General features: G+C 42.1%; 1 protein-coding gene across 7 annotated transcripts in view; it reads right to left on the bottom strand.

The window, feature by feature from the left end:
* Positions 1-16,843, bottom strand: part of CTCF (CCCTC-binding factor) — a 53,952-nt gene that overhangs the window by 6,873 nt on the left and 30,236 nt on the right. For all 7 annotated transcript variants that reach the window (XM_037515893.2, XM_054696905.1, XM_054696907.1 and 4 more), the window contains 8 exons: positions 14,661-15,450; positions 13,777-13,947; positions 10,947-11,080; positions 7,410-7,530; positions 6,565-6,714; positions 2,677-2,837; positions 1,964-2,146; positions 984-1,119 (listed from right to left, as the gene is read on the bottom strand). In XM_037515893.2, the coding sequence (XP_037371790.1) occupies positions 984-1,119; positions 1,964-2,146; positions 2,677-2,837; positions 6,565-6,714; positions 7,410-7,530; positions 10,947-11,080; positions 13,777-13,947; positions 14,661-15,441 (1,837 nt within the window). In that variant the 5' untranslated portion in view covers positions 15,442-15,450. The remainder of the gene's footprint in view (positions 1-983; positions 1,120-1,963; positions 2,147-2,676; positions 2,838-6,564; positions 6,715-7,409; positions 7,531-10,946; positions 11,081-13,776; positions 13,948-14,660; positions 15,451-16,843) is intronic.

Here is a 16,843-nt window from a genome sequence, read left to right as displayed (position 1 = left end):
AAGGGAAACTTTTCACAGTTTAAATTTTAAAAATGTGGCACTTTCACGATCAAGTTTTAAAACAAAACTAATACAGTGACTGAAGTTTCTAATATGTTCAATTTTCATTTCCTCCCCACAATTTCTACTAACAAGCAATACAGACGAAAAACAAGAACTTCTTAGAAATGTATCAGGCACCATCTATAATCTGTCTGATCACAGGGAAGTGCATTCACCAAAACCCAAAATCCTTCTACATCCTTTTCCATACACAGTGGCCACTTGAGGGGTGCCAGCACCCGAGAACCCACGGACAGAACTGAGCCCTTCAGGACGAGTCTGTACAGTCAAGTGTGACTCCTACACTAGCAGGACTCTTGTTCATCCCCCCTTTCCGAGCCCAACACCTCTGGGCATTCCCAATCTCTGCCTGGGAGTCATGACTAGAAAGGCACAAACCACCCAAAAGCATCAATGGTAGGAAAATAAACCAAGCTTTAGATAATAAAGGAGATAAAGGCAGGAAGAGAAAGGCTGACCTTCACAGATCTGATCAATACCTCTCAAGGCTAGGCTCTGTTGATGAAAGGCCATCAACAGAGGTTGGTGAAGATGATTATGCAACCTTCTTCATGTCCATTAGCTTCACTGCTCAAACCTAGACCAGTTTCTTAAATGTAAATGTTACGAACATAGAAAAGAAACTGCTGGCCTTAGAATATCACTAGTCTGAGTAAACATAGTACTTTTCTTTTGGTTTTAACTGAACATAACATACGATATTATCAAGCAATTAAATGCTATAGAGAAAAAGAAAATTAACTGCAGTTATGTGTATTGTGCGTGCGTGAGTGTGTGTGTTTAAGCACACACATACGCACAACCCATTGGGAAGATCAGAGGGTTAAAGGAAGAAAGAGTGGTTGGTTCTCCTTATGTACTGGAAACTGGGAGCTGAAATCCGCCAGGTAACTAAATCAAGAACAAGTCACTTAACTTACCACTGTCAGAGGAGTCCTCTTTTTTAGAGCGCATCTTTCTTTTTCTTCCACGTTTACTCTTCTTCGTTTCTCCACCATTTTCCCCTTCAACACCATCTGGACCAGCACAATTGTCAGCATGTCTTGCCATGGTGTTCTAATAAAAGGAATAAAATCTTTTCACATTACTAAAAAAATTAAGATGAGAATTAGAAGTTCTATTTTAGTTTAATAAAATAAAACTTGGGGTATCCATATTAAATTTGAATGTTCTAGTATTTGTTAAGTACATCATGAACATGTTCTCCCCATTCAGAGGACAGGGTCTCAATCTGCAGGGGAGAAAAGAAAGACAGGAGGGAGGAGAGGAGAGAAGACAGTCCCTCAGAAGATGAGCCTAGGTCCTCTGTGCTCAGCCTGCAGACAAAAGGAGCAAGGGAGAGTCAAACAGCCCCTTATCCTGAGGAGACAAGGAAACAGCCAGGACAGATCTATTTAAAGATACTGAGTTTGGGCCTCCCCGGTGGCGCAGCGGTTGAGCGCTGGGTTGCGAAGCTGCCCGCAGCCTCTGCAGCGCCGGTTCAATCCCCGGCCACCAGCAAGGGTCCCACATGGCGCGCGGACCTCTCTTGCTGCCCGCTGCTCCCCTCAGCAGTGTACTTCGGTCCTTCTGCCTGCTCTGCTCCCCGCTCTGGCTCTGGTGAATTCTCTCACCCTCCCGCACTTCTGACTCTACCCAGTGCATGTATAAACAAAACAAACAAACAAATAAATAAATAAAACATGCCTCTATTAAAAAAAAAAAAAAAAAATAAAGATACTGAGTTTGCCATCAGGGGAAGGGTTCACAGATAGGTAGAACACCTCCAGGGGTGATGACCAACCATTAACAAAGGACAGAGTGTCTCTATGTTTATAACCTCAGTGGGTAAGAGCAATATACAGAAAGATTGAAAACAATATTATGAACCATAGTAGAAAAGTAAAGTTCTGACTCTTACCCGGCGTGTAAATGTTTTCCCACACTTAGAACAGACGAAGGCTGCAGGGACAAAGTTGGGGTCATGATAGCGTTTGAAGTGCATGTCGAGGAGCTGTTTCTGGCGGAAGGTCTTGTCGCAATGGCTGCAGGCATAAGGCTTCTCCCCGGTGTGGGTTCGCTTGTGCATGATCATGTGCCTCTCCTGAAACAGAGCGGGGGTGGGGGAGAGACCTCAGACCCTGTCAGGAGACTGCTTCCCAGGCCACGACCACCATCATGCACGTGGTTGACAGGTCTTTCTTTTCCAGGGTCAAGGCTCAATATCTCTTGTCAAGATCATAAAGTTATCTTTACTGGGGTGCAAAATTGCTTCCATAAATCCTGGCACAGAGATGTTCACTTTTGCTGGACCACTATGCTAGATAACTTCAAATATCAGGTTCCAGAACCAGAGTCTTCCCTTCTTTCAAGTCTGGATTTATTTCCCACAGTTCTGAGAAAGTAACAAGTAGTCTCCCTGAGGGGATAAGCTGTGACTGAATAAAACATCAGTCGTTGGAGACTGAGATGATACATCAAGGGGCAGGACCTCTGATCTGTAACATTTTCCATAAATCACAATTTAAAAATACTCTCCTTAAAAGGAGCGACTGCAGAAAGTATATAAAAACCCTCTGATAAAACCCGATACCAACGGGGCATCAACTGCTTTCTAATTATGAAGTTCTCTACCTGTCTGCAAGCATAATCACACTGGTCACACTTAAAGCGCTTCTCATTCTTGTGTGACTTCTGATGCTGGATGAGGGCATAGCGCTCGTGAAACACAGCATCGCAGTATCGGCATTTCTTGCCTTGCTCAATATAGGAATGCTGCTTCCGCAAGTGGACACCTGAAAGAAAAATACAAAGCCAGTCTAACCTGTGAAAACAATCAAGCATTTCAACAAGTTAATAACACATTTCTTTCGTTTCTTAAAATCGTTACTCTGGCTGTTGTGCAGAAAATGAATTAAAAGGATAGTAACAGGCCTCCTTGGTGGCTCAGGGTTTAAAGACAGCACCCATCAAGCTATCAGCAGCTGCTGCAACTGGGCTCAATCCCCGGCCAAGGAGCTAACCCACACATGACGTAGCAGATCTCTCCTGCCTGGCCTGCTGCTCCCCTCAGCAGTGCATTTAAACTAGATCTGCTTGCTTTGCTTCCCACTCTGTCTTTTGTGAATCCTCTCACTCCCCACACCTCTGGCCTACACCCCAGTTCTTGCATGCATAAATCTTTGGGGGAAAAAAAAGGATAACAACAAATTTGAGACGATCAGTTTAGATGTTGAAACAGGGTAGTTGTGAAAAGATGGTAGGTGGACAAGGGTGATGGCAAAGAATACAGAAGGAAAAAGAACTGAGGAGAGATGGAGGAAGCTGAGTCAATCATCGGACTTCATGCCTGAATAGGCTGAGCAAGAGCAAGGGTCAAGGTCAATTGCCAGTGTTTTGGCTTGGAAAACTGAGTCATCAGTGGGACCATTTACTAAGACGAAGAATCAAGGAAGGGAGCAGAAGACCAAACTCTGTGTGTGGGGTGTGTGTGGTTTTGAGGATGAGGCAACGAGATATAAAATGTTTGATATGGTGAATTTGAAATGCCATTGATACCAAAGTTGGGAAAGGGCTGGTGAAAGACAGACGGCTAGTTATACAAGCCTAACTCACTCTAAGGAAAGAGCTGAAGTAAGAACTGTAGTTGGTAAGATCTGAGTGAGACCATGGAACTGATGAAATCACTAAGGCAAAAATTAGAGGGCACATGAGTGGAAGAGGGTTAAGTTAAGATTGAATAGAAACACTCAGAAAAATAAAAACATCAGGATGACGTGCTATGGGAGAAAGTGTTTTAGGGAGGAGAGCACAGTTCACTAATAGGATGTAAAGAGATCAAGTTAGATGGCGAGGAGAACGTTCCCTGCCTTCATCATGTAGCATCATGGATGACCTTTAGCAAGGCTCACTTTACAGTGACAAAGTATAAGCCAGTGCGTGTGTGTGTGTGTGTGTGGGGGGGGGAGGATTGTGTTGGGCGAGGAGCCGAGGAAGGATAAACTGTGAAAATATAACTTCACAAGGACTCGCCAGGCAGGACAGTAGGAGTAAGAAGAAGAAGGTAAAAAGGTCACAGCAGACAGTGTAAAACTGCCTACAGGAGAGTGGGCTCAGGGCTACGGCACTGTAACAGACCACTCCATGAATGACACCAACTCTTTAGAAGATGGGAAAGAAAAGCTGAAGGCAGATTGGAGGAAGGTCTGACAATAGGAAATTCAAACTTCCAATTTATTACTCTTATTTTTTTTAAGTATGTAGAGGCCACATATTAGGGACAGGGAGGCACAGACCAGGGAGGCAGAGAAAAAAGAGGAGAAAGATTAGAAATTCATAGAACGGAAAAGCGATTTATCCAACTCTCTATCAAAGCTTGTAGTCTCAAGGTAGCAAACATTTATGGGATGAATGAATGAATGAACAAATGCACTGAGAAAAATGGGAGTACACACAACTAGAACAAATAACTGGACTGCCCAGGAGCAATGAGAGCTTAGCTGTATGTGGGATCTTATATTACGGTGCTAACAACCTGTTTCAATCAAGGCTATATCTCATCAAACAAAAGAGAGCCATTTCTGGGGAACAGAAATGAAGCACAGAAAGGGGTGGCTCTCACTTTGTACTCCTTACACATTATTAAATGAAGGCCTTTTATATATACATATTACTTCAATTAATTTTTAGTTCTCAAATTCGCCCTCTGATCCTCTAAAACAGACACAAATGCAATATAAAGACTTCCTTTCAGGGCCTCCCCTGGTGGCGCAGCGGTTGAGCGCTGGGTTGTGAGGCTGCCCATAGTCTCTGCAGTGCCAGTTCGATCCCCAGCCACCAGCGAGGGTCCCACCAAAAAAAAAAAAAATAAATAATAATAATAAAAAAAAAAAGACTTCCTTTCATATGTTCTTTTTAAATACTCATGATAGTAATCCAGTAAGGTAGGTATTACTGGGCCTCCCTGGTGGTGCAAGGGGTTAATTAAGCACCGCACTATGAAGCACTCCACAGCCTATGTAGCACCAGTTCGATCCCCGGCCAGGGAGTTGACCCACATGGCACAGCAGACCTCTCCTGTCTCGCCTGCTGCTCCCCTTAGCAGTGTGTTTCAGTCATTCCGCCTGTTCTGCTCCCCACTCCGTCTCTGGTGAATCCTCTCTCACACCCCTGCATCTCTGGCTTACATCCTAGTTCTTGTATGCAGAAATAAACAAATCTTAAAAAAAAAAAAAAAAAGATACCCGAGCCTCAGATTCAAAGCCTATACCTATATCTTGATAAGTTAATGTTATTGTGAAGATCAAGTGAGAAAAAAAAGTAAAAGAAAAACAAATTATTGAGTAGAACAACTAATCTAACTGTAAAACTATAAGAATGATATTCAGGGAGTAATGCATTTTGGAAAGAGGAGACTGGGGCAGTATTTTTTACTTTTTTTAAGTAAGAAAAACAAAGTATGAAATTCAAGTGACCTTATCTTTAAGGATGGGTCATCCTGAATCATCTGAATAATAACTCTAGCTTAATTATGCACAGAAACATAGTTCTTATTAAACCAATAAAACTGCCCAACTACCTAAAGTCTAAAAGTTCTGAAGAAACTGACCTTAATTTGTTTTGTTTTTTTAAAAGATTTATTTATTTTTATTTTATACAAGCATTGGGTACAGTCAGAAGCGCGGGAGGGTGAGAGAATTCACCAGAGTCAGAGCGGAGAGTAGAGCAGGCAGACTGACGAAGTACACTGCTGAGGGGAGCAGCGGGCGGCAGGAGAGGTCTGCGCGCCATGTGGGACCCTCCTCCGGTGGCCGGGGAGCAGCCAGGGATCGAACCGGCGCTGCAGAGGCTGTGGGCAGCTTCGCAACCCAGCGCTCAACCGCTGCGCCACCTGGGAGGCCCTTAATTTGAATCATACTATGTCACTTCCTTATCTGGGGTCTTACACGTTACCAATGAAGGCTACTAGTTATCAAAAGTATACTCTGTTTCCTTTCATTATGTTCCTGTTAACTTACACATGAGCTAAATTCAGGAAAGAATCTCGTGGCCTAACAACAGTAAGAGAAAGATAAAACAGAACAAAACAGCTGAAGAGTAGCTTTTATTTAGTGGCAGGTCACTCACATACATAAACGTTGTAAGGAGTCAGAGAAGGAAATTATTTATGATCTTATGTTAACAAATCCTTTAGAATATACTATCAGGGCCACCCCCGTGGCGCAAGGGCCAAAGACAGCACTATCAAGCTACTGCCAGCCACTGCTGCACGAGTTTGATCCTCAGCCAGGCAGCCAGGGAGCAACCCACATGGCGCAGCAGCCCTCTCCTGCCTCGTCCACTGCTCCCCTCAGCAGTGTATTTCAGTAGATCTGCCTGTTCTGCTCCCCACTCACTCTGGTGAATCCTCTCACCCCCTGCAACTCTGGCTTACACCCAGAGTTGCATGAATAAATAAATGCATAAATAAATAAATCTTTAAATATATATATATTTTCGTATGCCACGAATTAATTTACTTACCCAAATCACTTTTTCGGGCAATGACAGTGTCACAGTGGGGACAGTGAAATTTGGCCACATTTTCTGTGTGCTTCTGTAAAATGTGCATCTTCATGGTGCCACTTTGGGTAAACCGAGCATGACAAATATAACATTCATATGGTTTTTCCCCTTAAAAGAAAATACAGAATCAACAAATTAGAGGACAAGAATAAATACTTTCATTAATTGGAGGGTGATTCAGGCTGGCAGATACATTGTCAGAGAAGCTACAGGTCTTACTTAGGAAAAGCAAAGGCACAGACCCATTATCTAGTTCAAGTCTACTTTAAGAAATGGCAAAACAAGCCCTAAATTGTCACCGCCACTTGTGCTCTGCCAAGTCCTCCCACAGACCTTCAGATTAGACAGAGAGCAATTCACACAGCAATGCTCACCTTTGGGGGAAGAGTAAATGGATAACAGAAGGACATTCCTTTTTTTTCTTTTTTTTCCCCAGGAAAAGGTGTACTTAGGAAAACCCAAAGAGATGGGTTAAGTAATCTACCCAGACTTCATCTAATAGTAAAAACCCTAGATTTTAATTTCATTTTTAATTACTACAGAAGACACAATTACTACAGCGATCCAAGTATCACTTCCAAATTGTAGAAAGACTCAAGATGAACAACAAAACACAATCCATTCTCCAATGTATATTCAGAACAATGAAATCAGAAGGTGTGTCAGAGAAGCGTCTGTCCACTGTAGCCTCATTTCATACCAGCTTCCATTCAGGGAAGCAATGGGGACGTGTAGTGGCTGAGATGGTCTCATGGGATCCACTGAAAGGCAGCTTATTGATACAAAGAGGGGAGAAGTCCTACCTGAATGGGTTCTCATGTGCCTTTTCAGCTTGTATGTGTCCCTGCTGGCATAACTGCACAAGCTGCACTGGAACGGTCGCTCTCCAGTGTGAGAGCGAATATGACGTTTTAATTTGCTGACCTGAAATGTGAAAACAAGCAAACCTCTCACACTGCTGTTACTGTAGACTGTGATGTAAGCACTGTGTGTTAGTTACAAAGGTTTAGCTTTTGGGCACTGAACTTTAGAATACAAAAAAATGTCTAGGAAATAGTGTTTCTTCCTCTTCATTATAACCTTTTGTTTTTTTAACAAAAAATTTATTTATTTACGCATACAAAAGCTACAGTGCAGGCCAGAGATGGGGGCTGGGGGGTGTGAAGAGGATTCACCAGAGACCGAGTGGGGAAGAGAACAGCAGACTGACTGAAATACACTGCTGAGGAGAGCAGCTGGTGCAAAAGGAGAGGTCTGCTGCACCATGTGGGTAGCTCCCTGGCCAGGGATTGAACTTGCTGCAGTGGCTTCACATAGCTTCATAGTGCTGAGCCTTAACTCCTTGTGCCACCAGGGAGGTGCTATAACCTGTTTTTTTTTTTTTTTTTAATAATAAATTTTATTTTTATATTCCTCATACAATTGCAACCCCCCCATTCTGACTCCAATCCCTCCCCTCCTGCCCCCCATCCCCCAAAAAGTGTCTCTGGTTCATAGTTTTTTGTTGATTTTGATTTTCACTTTCTTATAGTATAACCTCTGTTTTTTAAATCCATATCATAACCCAAGAAAAAGGGCAATTGGATAGGGGTATAGATGAATCAAGCCTCATCAATTATTAATAATTGTTCACCCTCTCTTACTATATTAGCACTTCCTAGACAGGTCAGGTTTCTTTTCCTTCCTCACTACTGACTATGCTTTTCATCTCCTGCTGGGTACCTTTCCAGCAGGAAAGTTATTTTCAAACTTGATGCAAAGAAGTGCTCTGAACACTCACTAATGTCTGCCTTAAAAGTTTTAGTGCTCCAAGTTTAACAAAAACAACCAAAAAAACCTGCACTCGTAAGTGCTACATGGCAAATACTCACAGAGTGAAAGTGGTTAAACAATGATCCCAACAGCATTACTGAAATGAAAATTACCGAAGTCTTTTTCCAAGAATCGCCTACTTATTACATATTAAATCCTTCTAGGCTCTAGTATCTACTGTTCCAAAGAGTTGTTTGTTAATTCCTGCTCCAATACCACAATGTCTTCATTTACTATTTAGTTGTATAACACCTAGTAACACAAGTCCCTCCATCTTCTCAATTTCTGTTAGTCATGCATCTTTACTCTTCTAGTTGAAATTCAGTAACAGCTTATGATGCCTGTCTATTTATGTCCTTTGGCAAAGTTTGTGAAGTTTTTTTTTTACACAGGTATTAAATGTTTTTTGCTTTTTTAGTTTATCCTTGAAGAAATTTTATTGCTGTTAGAACATGAACCTCCTTTCTAGTACTTTTTGCACAAGATAAAATTACTGATTTGTGCATGCATATCGTACCTGGCGACCCAATTTAATTCTTACTACTCTAATGTTATGTTTATACTATTGAGTTTTTTAAATAAGTAAACACGTATGTCTGTAACAAGTAAGTTTTGTTTTTCCGCATGCAATTCATTTGTTTTAATCTATTAGTTAGGATTTCCAGCATAATGCTGAAATAGTAACAGTAAGAATGGATATCTTGGGCCTCCCTGGTGGCACAAGGGATTGAGATGCAACCTATGAGGCTATCCACAGTCTCTGCAGCGCGAGTTCGATCCCTGGCTGTCCAGGGAGCAACCCACATGGCGCGGCAGGCCTCTCCTGACTCGCCCGCTGCTCCCCTCAGCAGTGTACTTCTGTCGATCTGCCTGTTCTGTTCCCCACTTTGTCTCTGGTGAATCCTCTCATTACCACCCCTGGCCCCTCTGGCCTGTAACCCAGCTCTTGTATGCATAAATAAATCAATATTAAAAAAAAAAAAAAAGAATGGATATCTTACCTTATTCTGAATTTTTTTAAAAAAAGACTTATTTATTTATGCATACAAGAACTGGGGTACAGGCCAAAGGTGTGTGTGGAGGAGGTGAGAGGACTCACCAGAGAGAGACAGAGTGGGGAACAGAACAGGAAGATCGACTGAAATACACTGCTGAGGGGAGCAGCAGGCAGACAGGAGGTCTCTGTGCCATGTGGGTTGCTCCCTGGCCAGGGATCGAATTTGTGCTGCAGCTGCTGCACATAGCTTCATAGGTTGTGTCTTAACCCCTTGCGCCAACAGGGAGGCCCTTTATTCTGAATTTTAATGGGACTACATCCAATGTTTCATTGTTAACCAGGATTAGTTTTCTATGTTTCCAGCAATATACTCCTTAGAAGTAGAAGACATTTCCTGCTACTCAACTTGCTAGGGTTTTTAAAACAGTAATGAGTACTGAATTTTAGATTTTCCCCAGTTGTCTATAGAAATGATCCTATGCTCGGGTCTCCCTGGTGGCACAAGGGGTTAAGCACAGCACTGTGAAACTATCCGCAGCCTCTGTATCATGAGTTCGATCCCCCGCTGGCCAGGGAGCTACCCACATGGCACAGCAGGCTTCTCCTGTCTTGCCTACTGCTCCCCTCAGCAGAGTATTTCAGTCAGTCTGCCTCCTCTGTTCCCCAATCTGTCTCTGTGAATCCTCTCACCCCCCCAGACCTGTGGCCTGTATCTCAGTTCTTGTATGCATAAATAAATAAATCTTAAAAAAAAAAAAGTGACCATATGCTCAATGCAATACATGTCAACAATTTCCTAATGGCCAACTATCCTTGCATTTCAGGTATACCCTGTTTAGTACTTACCACGAAATTGGGTTTCTTATTAATTTTATTGAGAATTTTTGCTTGTCTATGAGAAAAGAGTTTTTTTTTTTGGTAGTATCCTTACCCGGTTTTGGTAATATGGTCACCTCAAATAACAAAGGTGATAAATTCTCTATTTAAAGGTGTCTCTCAAGAAATTTTTTAAAGATTTATTTATGCACACAGAGCTTGACCAGAGGTGTGTCTGTGGAGGGGGTGGTGGTGGTGGTGGTGGTGGTGGTGGTGGTGGCGGTGGTGAGAGGATTTACCAGAGACAGAGTGGGGAGCAGTGGGCGAGTCAGGAGAGGTCTACTGTGACATATGGGTCAGTTCCCTGGCCAGGGATCAAACTCATGATGCAGTGGCTGCTGATAGCTTCACAGTGCTGAGACTTAACCCCTTGGCGACACCAGGGAGGCCCCATCTTTCAAGAAGTTATTTGCTTCAAAGGTCGACGGAATTGGCCTATAAGAAAATGTGGAAATGGCGCCTTTCTTTTTTTTTTAAATAGGTAAATCTTTCACAGTCACTACAGGTTTTCTTTTTCTTTTTTTTTTTTTGCAGGAAGGAGAGGGAATATTAGTAATTAAGATTTTTTTCTCTTGTCTTGTCAGCTTGAGTAGTCTATACCCTCATAATGAAATCATGGTATTAAGAGATGCGCCAACAGCAGCTGAATACTCACTTCTACGCTGGCATAATCGCACATGGAACACTTAAATGGCTTCTCATGGGTGTGTTTATAACGACGATGCCGCACCAACTCTCCACTAGTCACAAAGGCCATGTCGCAGTCTGGGCACTTGTGAGGACGAGTACCTAGAGAAAACAGAGTGTGACGGGAAGACAAGATCAAGGGTACAGTTAAATTTGTAGCCAATGTGGACACGGACCTGCTGTATGAGGTGACAAGGCTGGATCCTGGTTATCTCACCAACTTTTTAACACTAGCACCAGAACATAAAAACACATACCCAACATTCAGTTTCTCCAAATTACCCATTTTAGCCTGCTTGCCTTTGAATACCAAAAATTTTTTATCCCTACTTTGTGAATATTCTAGTCACTATGGATTTAAAGTCAATAAAATACCAGTTTTAACCCTTATATAACCTCTTTTACACCTTAAAGTTTTATCAAGTACAGGTAGTAATAGTACTCAACTGCCCATATTCCAACACATTTTTCTTACGTTAAAAAAAAAAAAAAAAAAAAGCTTGTTTTCTACATAAAAAACTTGACAAACCAGTGTTGTTCTTTATCATCGGATAACAGATCACTGAAACATTCATGTCTATAGAACCGATAAGTGGATCTTCTCTGTTCACTTTCTACAATGAAAGCTGCATTAGAAATACTACGCCAAATAATGAAAATAATAATGAGATAAAGTTGAGAGCAGGAGATAGTGCTGTTCCACAGACTATTATGGGACTAAGGATCATCAGTAATTGTGGGCTGAAGATAAGGAGGTCCCAGCAAGGTAATCTCGAATACCAAAACCAAAGGAAGGCTGCCTGTGAGAAAAACATTAGGAAGAGTCATACTGTAATAGATGGAACCAGTCATCTGCACAAGTGATTCTTTGAGAGACAGGGAAAACCCTGGAGAGGGAAGTATAATAGTAGCTAAGTAATTGGGAGGAATATTCATTTGCTCAATTTGCCCCTTTAGTATCACTGAGGACATAGGAGTGAAGGATAGAGTTCTTGTCTGTGAAAAATGGATAGTTTAGTGGTGCAGAGAGGTTAGTGAAACAATTGACAAGAGAAGGAAAGCAGTATCCATTTCCATTGAGAAAAGGTAAGCTGAAAAACAAGAATTTCCAATGTTTACCTAATACTACCAGAGATGAGAAAGAGCCCTGCCTCTAGGAGAAACAACGGCAATTAGGAAAGGAGAGAACACTGCTCTGGGATGGGGATTTTCGTTAGACGGTACCACAGTGATCGTCTATACCCCGCTGCTCAAGGTCCACGCTCACCAAATTAACCTTTCAATTGCTACAGTCTCTTGACATAGGTGAGGTGTTCCTTACAAAGAAATACAACTGCATCTAGAAAGTGAAAAGTTTTTTTCATCAGGAAAATCAGAAAATTGATTTTCTGATATGCATTTGACCCTTGAGAGTTTGATTAGTATGAATTAGTAGTACAAAACCAGTCCTGGGTAAAGAGAGACTGAAATTCTCATTTTCAAAACCGAGGATTATGACACACAGCGCCCACATCAAGGCACTCCCATCTTGGGAGATGCAATAATGGGGGGACAACTGTTTTTATTCAGTAGTGTGCCCTTTCATAGTATCTTTAAGCTAGCAAATAAAACACATTACCAAGTGTTTGAGTAGAACTAAAGAAAGGATAAAATGGTCTAAGTCACATTAGTAAAGAATATAATAACTAGTGCATAGCATGCTGCTCATAGGCAACCCCCACTGGACTATGCTCATCAGATAACCAGCACATCAATGAAAAACAGCAGTCATCTTATAAGATAAGGTGGAGAATCAGGAGAGAAAGCTATGCTGCCTGAGGAACCTGTAAGAGAAATTTCCATCAGCACTTACAAGCCAAGTGCCAACAATTAAAGTGCAAAGAGCCCAGAAAAGAGTCTAAGAGAACTCTAGGACTGTTGTCATTCCACCGTACTGACTCGCTCAGGCCTGACCATGGCCACAGTGAAGCCCATATTTAAAACACTAAAATACAAACAAAGCACAAATAAATGTTTGATTGGCTAGAATTTGCTTCAGCTTTGCATTCTGAAATCGTCTCTCCTGGTAAAACAACCAGAAACGGGCCTCCCCGGTGGCACAGCGGTTGAGTGCTGGGTTGCGAAGCTGCCCGCAGCCTCAGCGGCGCCGGTTCAATCCCCGGCTGCTCCCCGGCCACCAGAGGAGGGTCCCACATGGTGCGCAGACCTCTCCTGCTGCCCGCTGCTCCCCTCAGCAGTGTACTTCGGTCCTTCTGCTTGCTCTGTTACCCACTCTGGCTCTGGTGAATTCTCTCACCCTCCCGCACTTCTGACTGTACCCAGTGCATGTATAAACAAAACAAATAAAATAAATAAAACATGCCTCTATAAAAAAAAAAAAAAAAAACAAAAAAAAACAAAAAAAAACAACCAGAAACTATTTTTACACAGTTAAGATTTCACTTCTATTTCTTCATAGTAATTGTTGTCTGTAACTTGATGGAGTCATTTTTTTGTCATTGCTGTTAAAACCTTAGCCTCATAAATATGATGTCTTCCAGGTAATATTCTAGGTTAACTACCAGAGATAATCTTTTTTGGATCATAATCTTCATATGATTTAAATTCTTAATGTTCCTGACATTTGCCTGTAACTAAGTCCCCTGCTTAGAATAAAATCAAGAATACAAAAAGCATACCTAAGAGAACACAAAAAAAATTTCCTTCTATAGTTTTCCACCAGAACCTGTCTGGATGATACTTAAAACCCAAATTTTATCCTTTGCTATGCTATAGCCCCAAACATTCTTATCTAGTACCTGTGTGTGTATTAAGGTGATTCCTCAGGAGGGTGACTGTTCTGAATGCCCTGCCACAGAGATGGCACTTGTGTGGTCTCTCATCAGTGTGACTTTTCATGTGACGATCCAAATTTGAACGCCGTGGACACGTATAACTGCAAAGTTCACACTGGAATGTCTTCTTTACACCTATATGCAAAATAAAACACTTGATGCAGCAAGGTTTCCAGAGGTTAAAATTAATCCTAATCTTAAATTTCTACAAATATATTTCATTAGTATTTTATAACTAACCCTAATCTAAGTAATATTAAGTCATGAGTATCTCACGCCACTAATTGATTTACTCCCGTCTCTTCAGTACTATCTTACTATCTAGAAATCAAAAAGGATAAACATATGCTGTTTGCAGCAACAAGGAAGGAACTAGAAGGGATTATGCTCAGCGAAATAAGTCAGAAGGAAAAAGGAAAATATCAAATGGTTTCATTTACAGGAGGAATATAGAGAAACCACACTAAGGGTCAAAAATTGAAAAGAGAAAGACAAAGCTTGCAGGCAAACTGTAGATCTGAAGCACACGGCAGGGAGGTGAAGGGGGAGAGAGAAGGGGAAGAGCACAATGGACTATGGTGACAGTCACAGGTGATGTGGTGGTGGGAGATTTATGGGGACTACACAAGGGGTGAAATCAAATATTGTACAAAAACAAATGACAATGTAAGACAAAAAAAGTACTCAATCTGGAAAATCTTCTTTTGACTAGTTAAAAAGACTGGTAACACCATGATCTTAAAAAAAAAAAAAAAAATAGTAATAATATAAAATGACCTGCAAATGGACTGTATTATGTGCTTTCTCTCAAAATGGTTTTGAGAAAATAATGGATTAACTCATTTTACCTTTCTTTTTAATTTTTGTTGGTTTTGGAGGCTTCATGTTACCAACCACTTTCTCTGCATTAACCTCTGACAGCAGACCCTCCTGTTGTTCTTCTTCAAAATCGTAGACAGACACATCTACATCTTTGCCCTCTTCTGTGTAACGCAGTTTGCTCTTTTTGGTTTTCTTTGTTTTTTTGGCTGGTGGCTGATAGTCTGGGTCTTTTTGCCAAGTAGGATCTTCCTGAGGTGGAAGTTCCCCTTGCTCTAGTGTCTCCACTTCTCCATTGGCGCCCACTTTAACCACTTGAAATCCTTCAGGCAAAGGTAAGGTGTGGCATATCATGGGTTCGCTCTCTGCAAGGCCCTCTTTAGATACTTCATTCTCATAAGCCCCCTGAAGTTCTTCTACTGAAGTAGTAGCAACAGGTACAGTCACAGGAACAGGTACTTGAACAAGTTGAAGTTCTCCTATGTTTATGGGTTGTTCCTCCATATTTACCACCTGCAAGGTTATGATCTGGGTATCGTCCACAGCAGCCTCTGCTTCTGGAGCAACTGTGCCCTCCATTACTTCAGTCTTCATCTGAAGAAGGGTAGGATCCAGCTGTTCCATCATTACCATCTGCACACTGCTATTGACATCCTGGACCACCTCACCCCCATCAGTCTGGTTCTGGGGTAGATGGCAAGCGTCTTCTTCCTGGCCCCCTTCCCGACGTCTCTGGTAAGTCTTTCTCTCCTTTCCTTTAATGAAAGTTTCGGATTCCTCCACAATGGCTTCAACCGCCTCTCCTTCCATTTCCCCTTCCTTTATCAAGGAAGAACACAGATTGTTATTTAAAGTTTGTATATATGAAAAAATACACAATACCCTTCAAAATAAAAAAGACCATTGACGAATGAAAAGACAACGGTTGTTAATGTTATAAAAAGAGGGCCTCCCTGGTGGCACAGCAGGTTGGGTGCAGCGCTCTGAGGCTATCTGTGGCCTCTGCAGTGTGGGTTAGATTCCTGACCAGCCAGGGAGATTCCCACATGGCTCAGCAGACCTCTACTGTCGTACCCATTACTCCCCTCAGCAGTGTATTGTGGTAGTCTGCCTGTTCTGCTCTCTGCTCTCTCTCTGGTAAATCCTCCCACCCTCCCGTGCCTCTGGCCTGTACCCCAGCTCTTGAAAAAATTAATCTTTAAAAAAAAAATTACAAAAAGATCCAGCAGACAGTACATGCCTCCTGATGGAAGAGTAAAACCGCACCAATGAGGCAGTCTTTTCAAATGAAACAAACAAAAAAAATCTGAAACTAAGTCTCTAGATTTAACTACCAATGAACAAATACTGCTGACAGAGGATGTTAAATTATTCCATATGGATGATATCAGTGAAATTCAGACAGAAAGAAACCCTGTAGGGTTAACTACCCAGTTCTGCTTACAAATAAATCACCAGGAGAAAAAAATGGGAAGGAAAGGGGAGAACCTATATATCACTGGTTCTCAAACTGAGGTGTCTGCCCCCATGGTCATCTGGCAAACTCTGGGCACAATTTTCTGGCTGTCACTACTGGGAAGGGTATGCTGCCAGCATCGAGCGCGGAGAGGTCAGAGTAGTTACTACACACCCAGTTATGCACAGGTCAGTCCCCTACAACAAAGAATTATTGGGTCCGAAATACCAATAGTGCTGAGGTTGAAGCACTGATTTATACAAAAGAGAGGCAGCAATTAATCACAATGTATGGATCTTCTTTGACTCCTGATTCAAAGCAACAAATGGTTAAAAAAAACCCAAAAATTTAAATCAAACTGATGAGGTATCTGATGATAAAGAATTAACAAAACTGTGCCTCCCCGGTGGCGCAGCGGTTGAGCACTGGGTTGCGAAGCTGCCCGCAGCCTCTGCAGCGCCGGTTCGATCCCCGGCTGCTCCCCGGCCACCGGGGGAGGGTCCCACATGGCGTGCAGACCTCTCCTGCCACCCGCTGTTCCCCTCAGCAGTGTACTTTGGTCCTTCTGCCTGCTCTGCTCCCCGCTCTGGCTCTGGTGAATTCTCTCACCCTCCCGCGCTTCTGACTGTACCCAGTGCATGTATAAACAAAACAAACAAATAAATAAATAAAAAGAATTAACAAAACTAGTTCAGATCTTACATATATTTCCTACATCTATCAAAACACTAGCAAGGGGTCTTATTTTTAAGCTAA

The sequence above is a fragment of the Talpa occidentalis genome, unplaced genomic scaffold (genome assembly GCF_014898055.3).
Source record: "Talpa occidentalis isolate TD23 unplaced genomic scaffold, MPIMG_talOcc4v2.1 talOcc4.17, whole genome shotgun sequence".
NCBI classification, from domain to species: Eukaryota; Metazoa; Chordata; class Mammalia; order Eulipotyphla; family Talpidae; genus Talpa; species Talpa occidentalis.
Note: the sequence above shows the minus strand (reverse complement) of the source record. Positions and strands in the feature narration are given on the sequence as shown.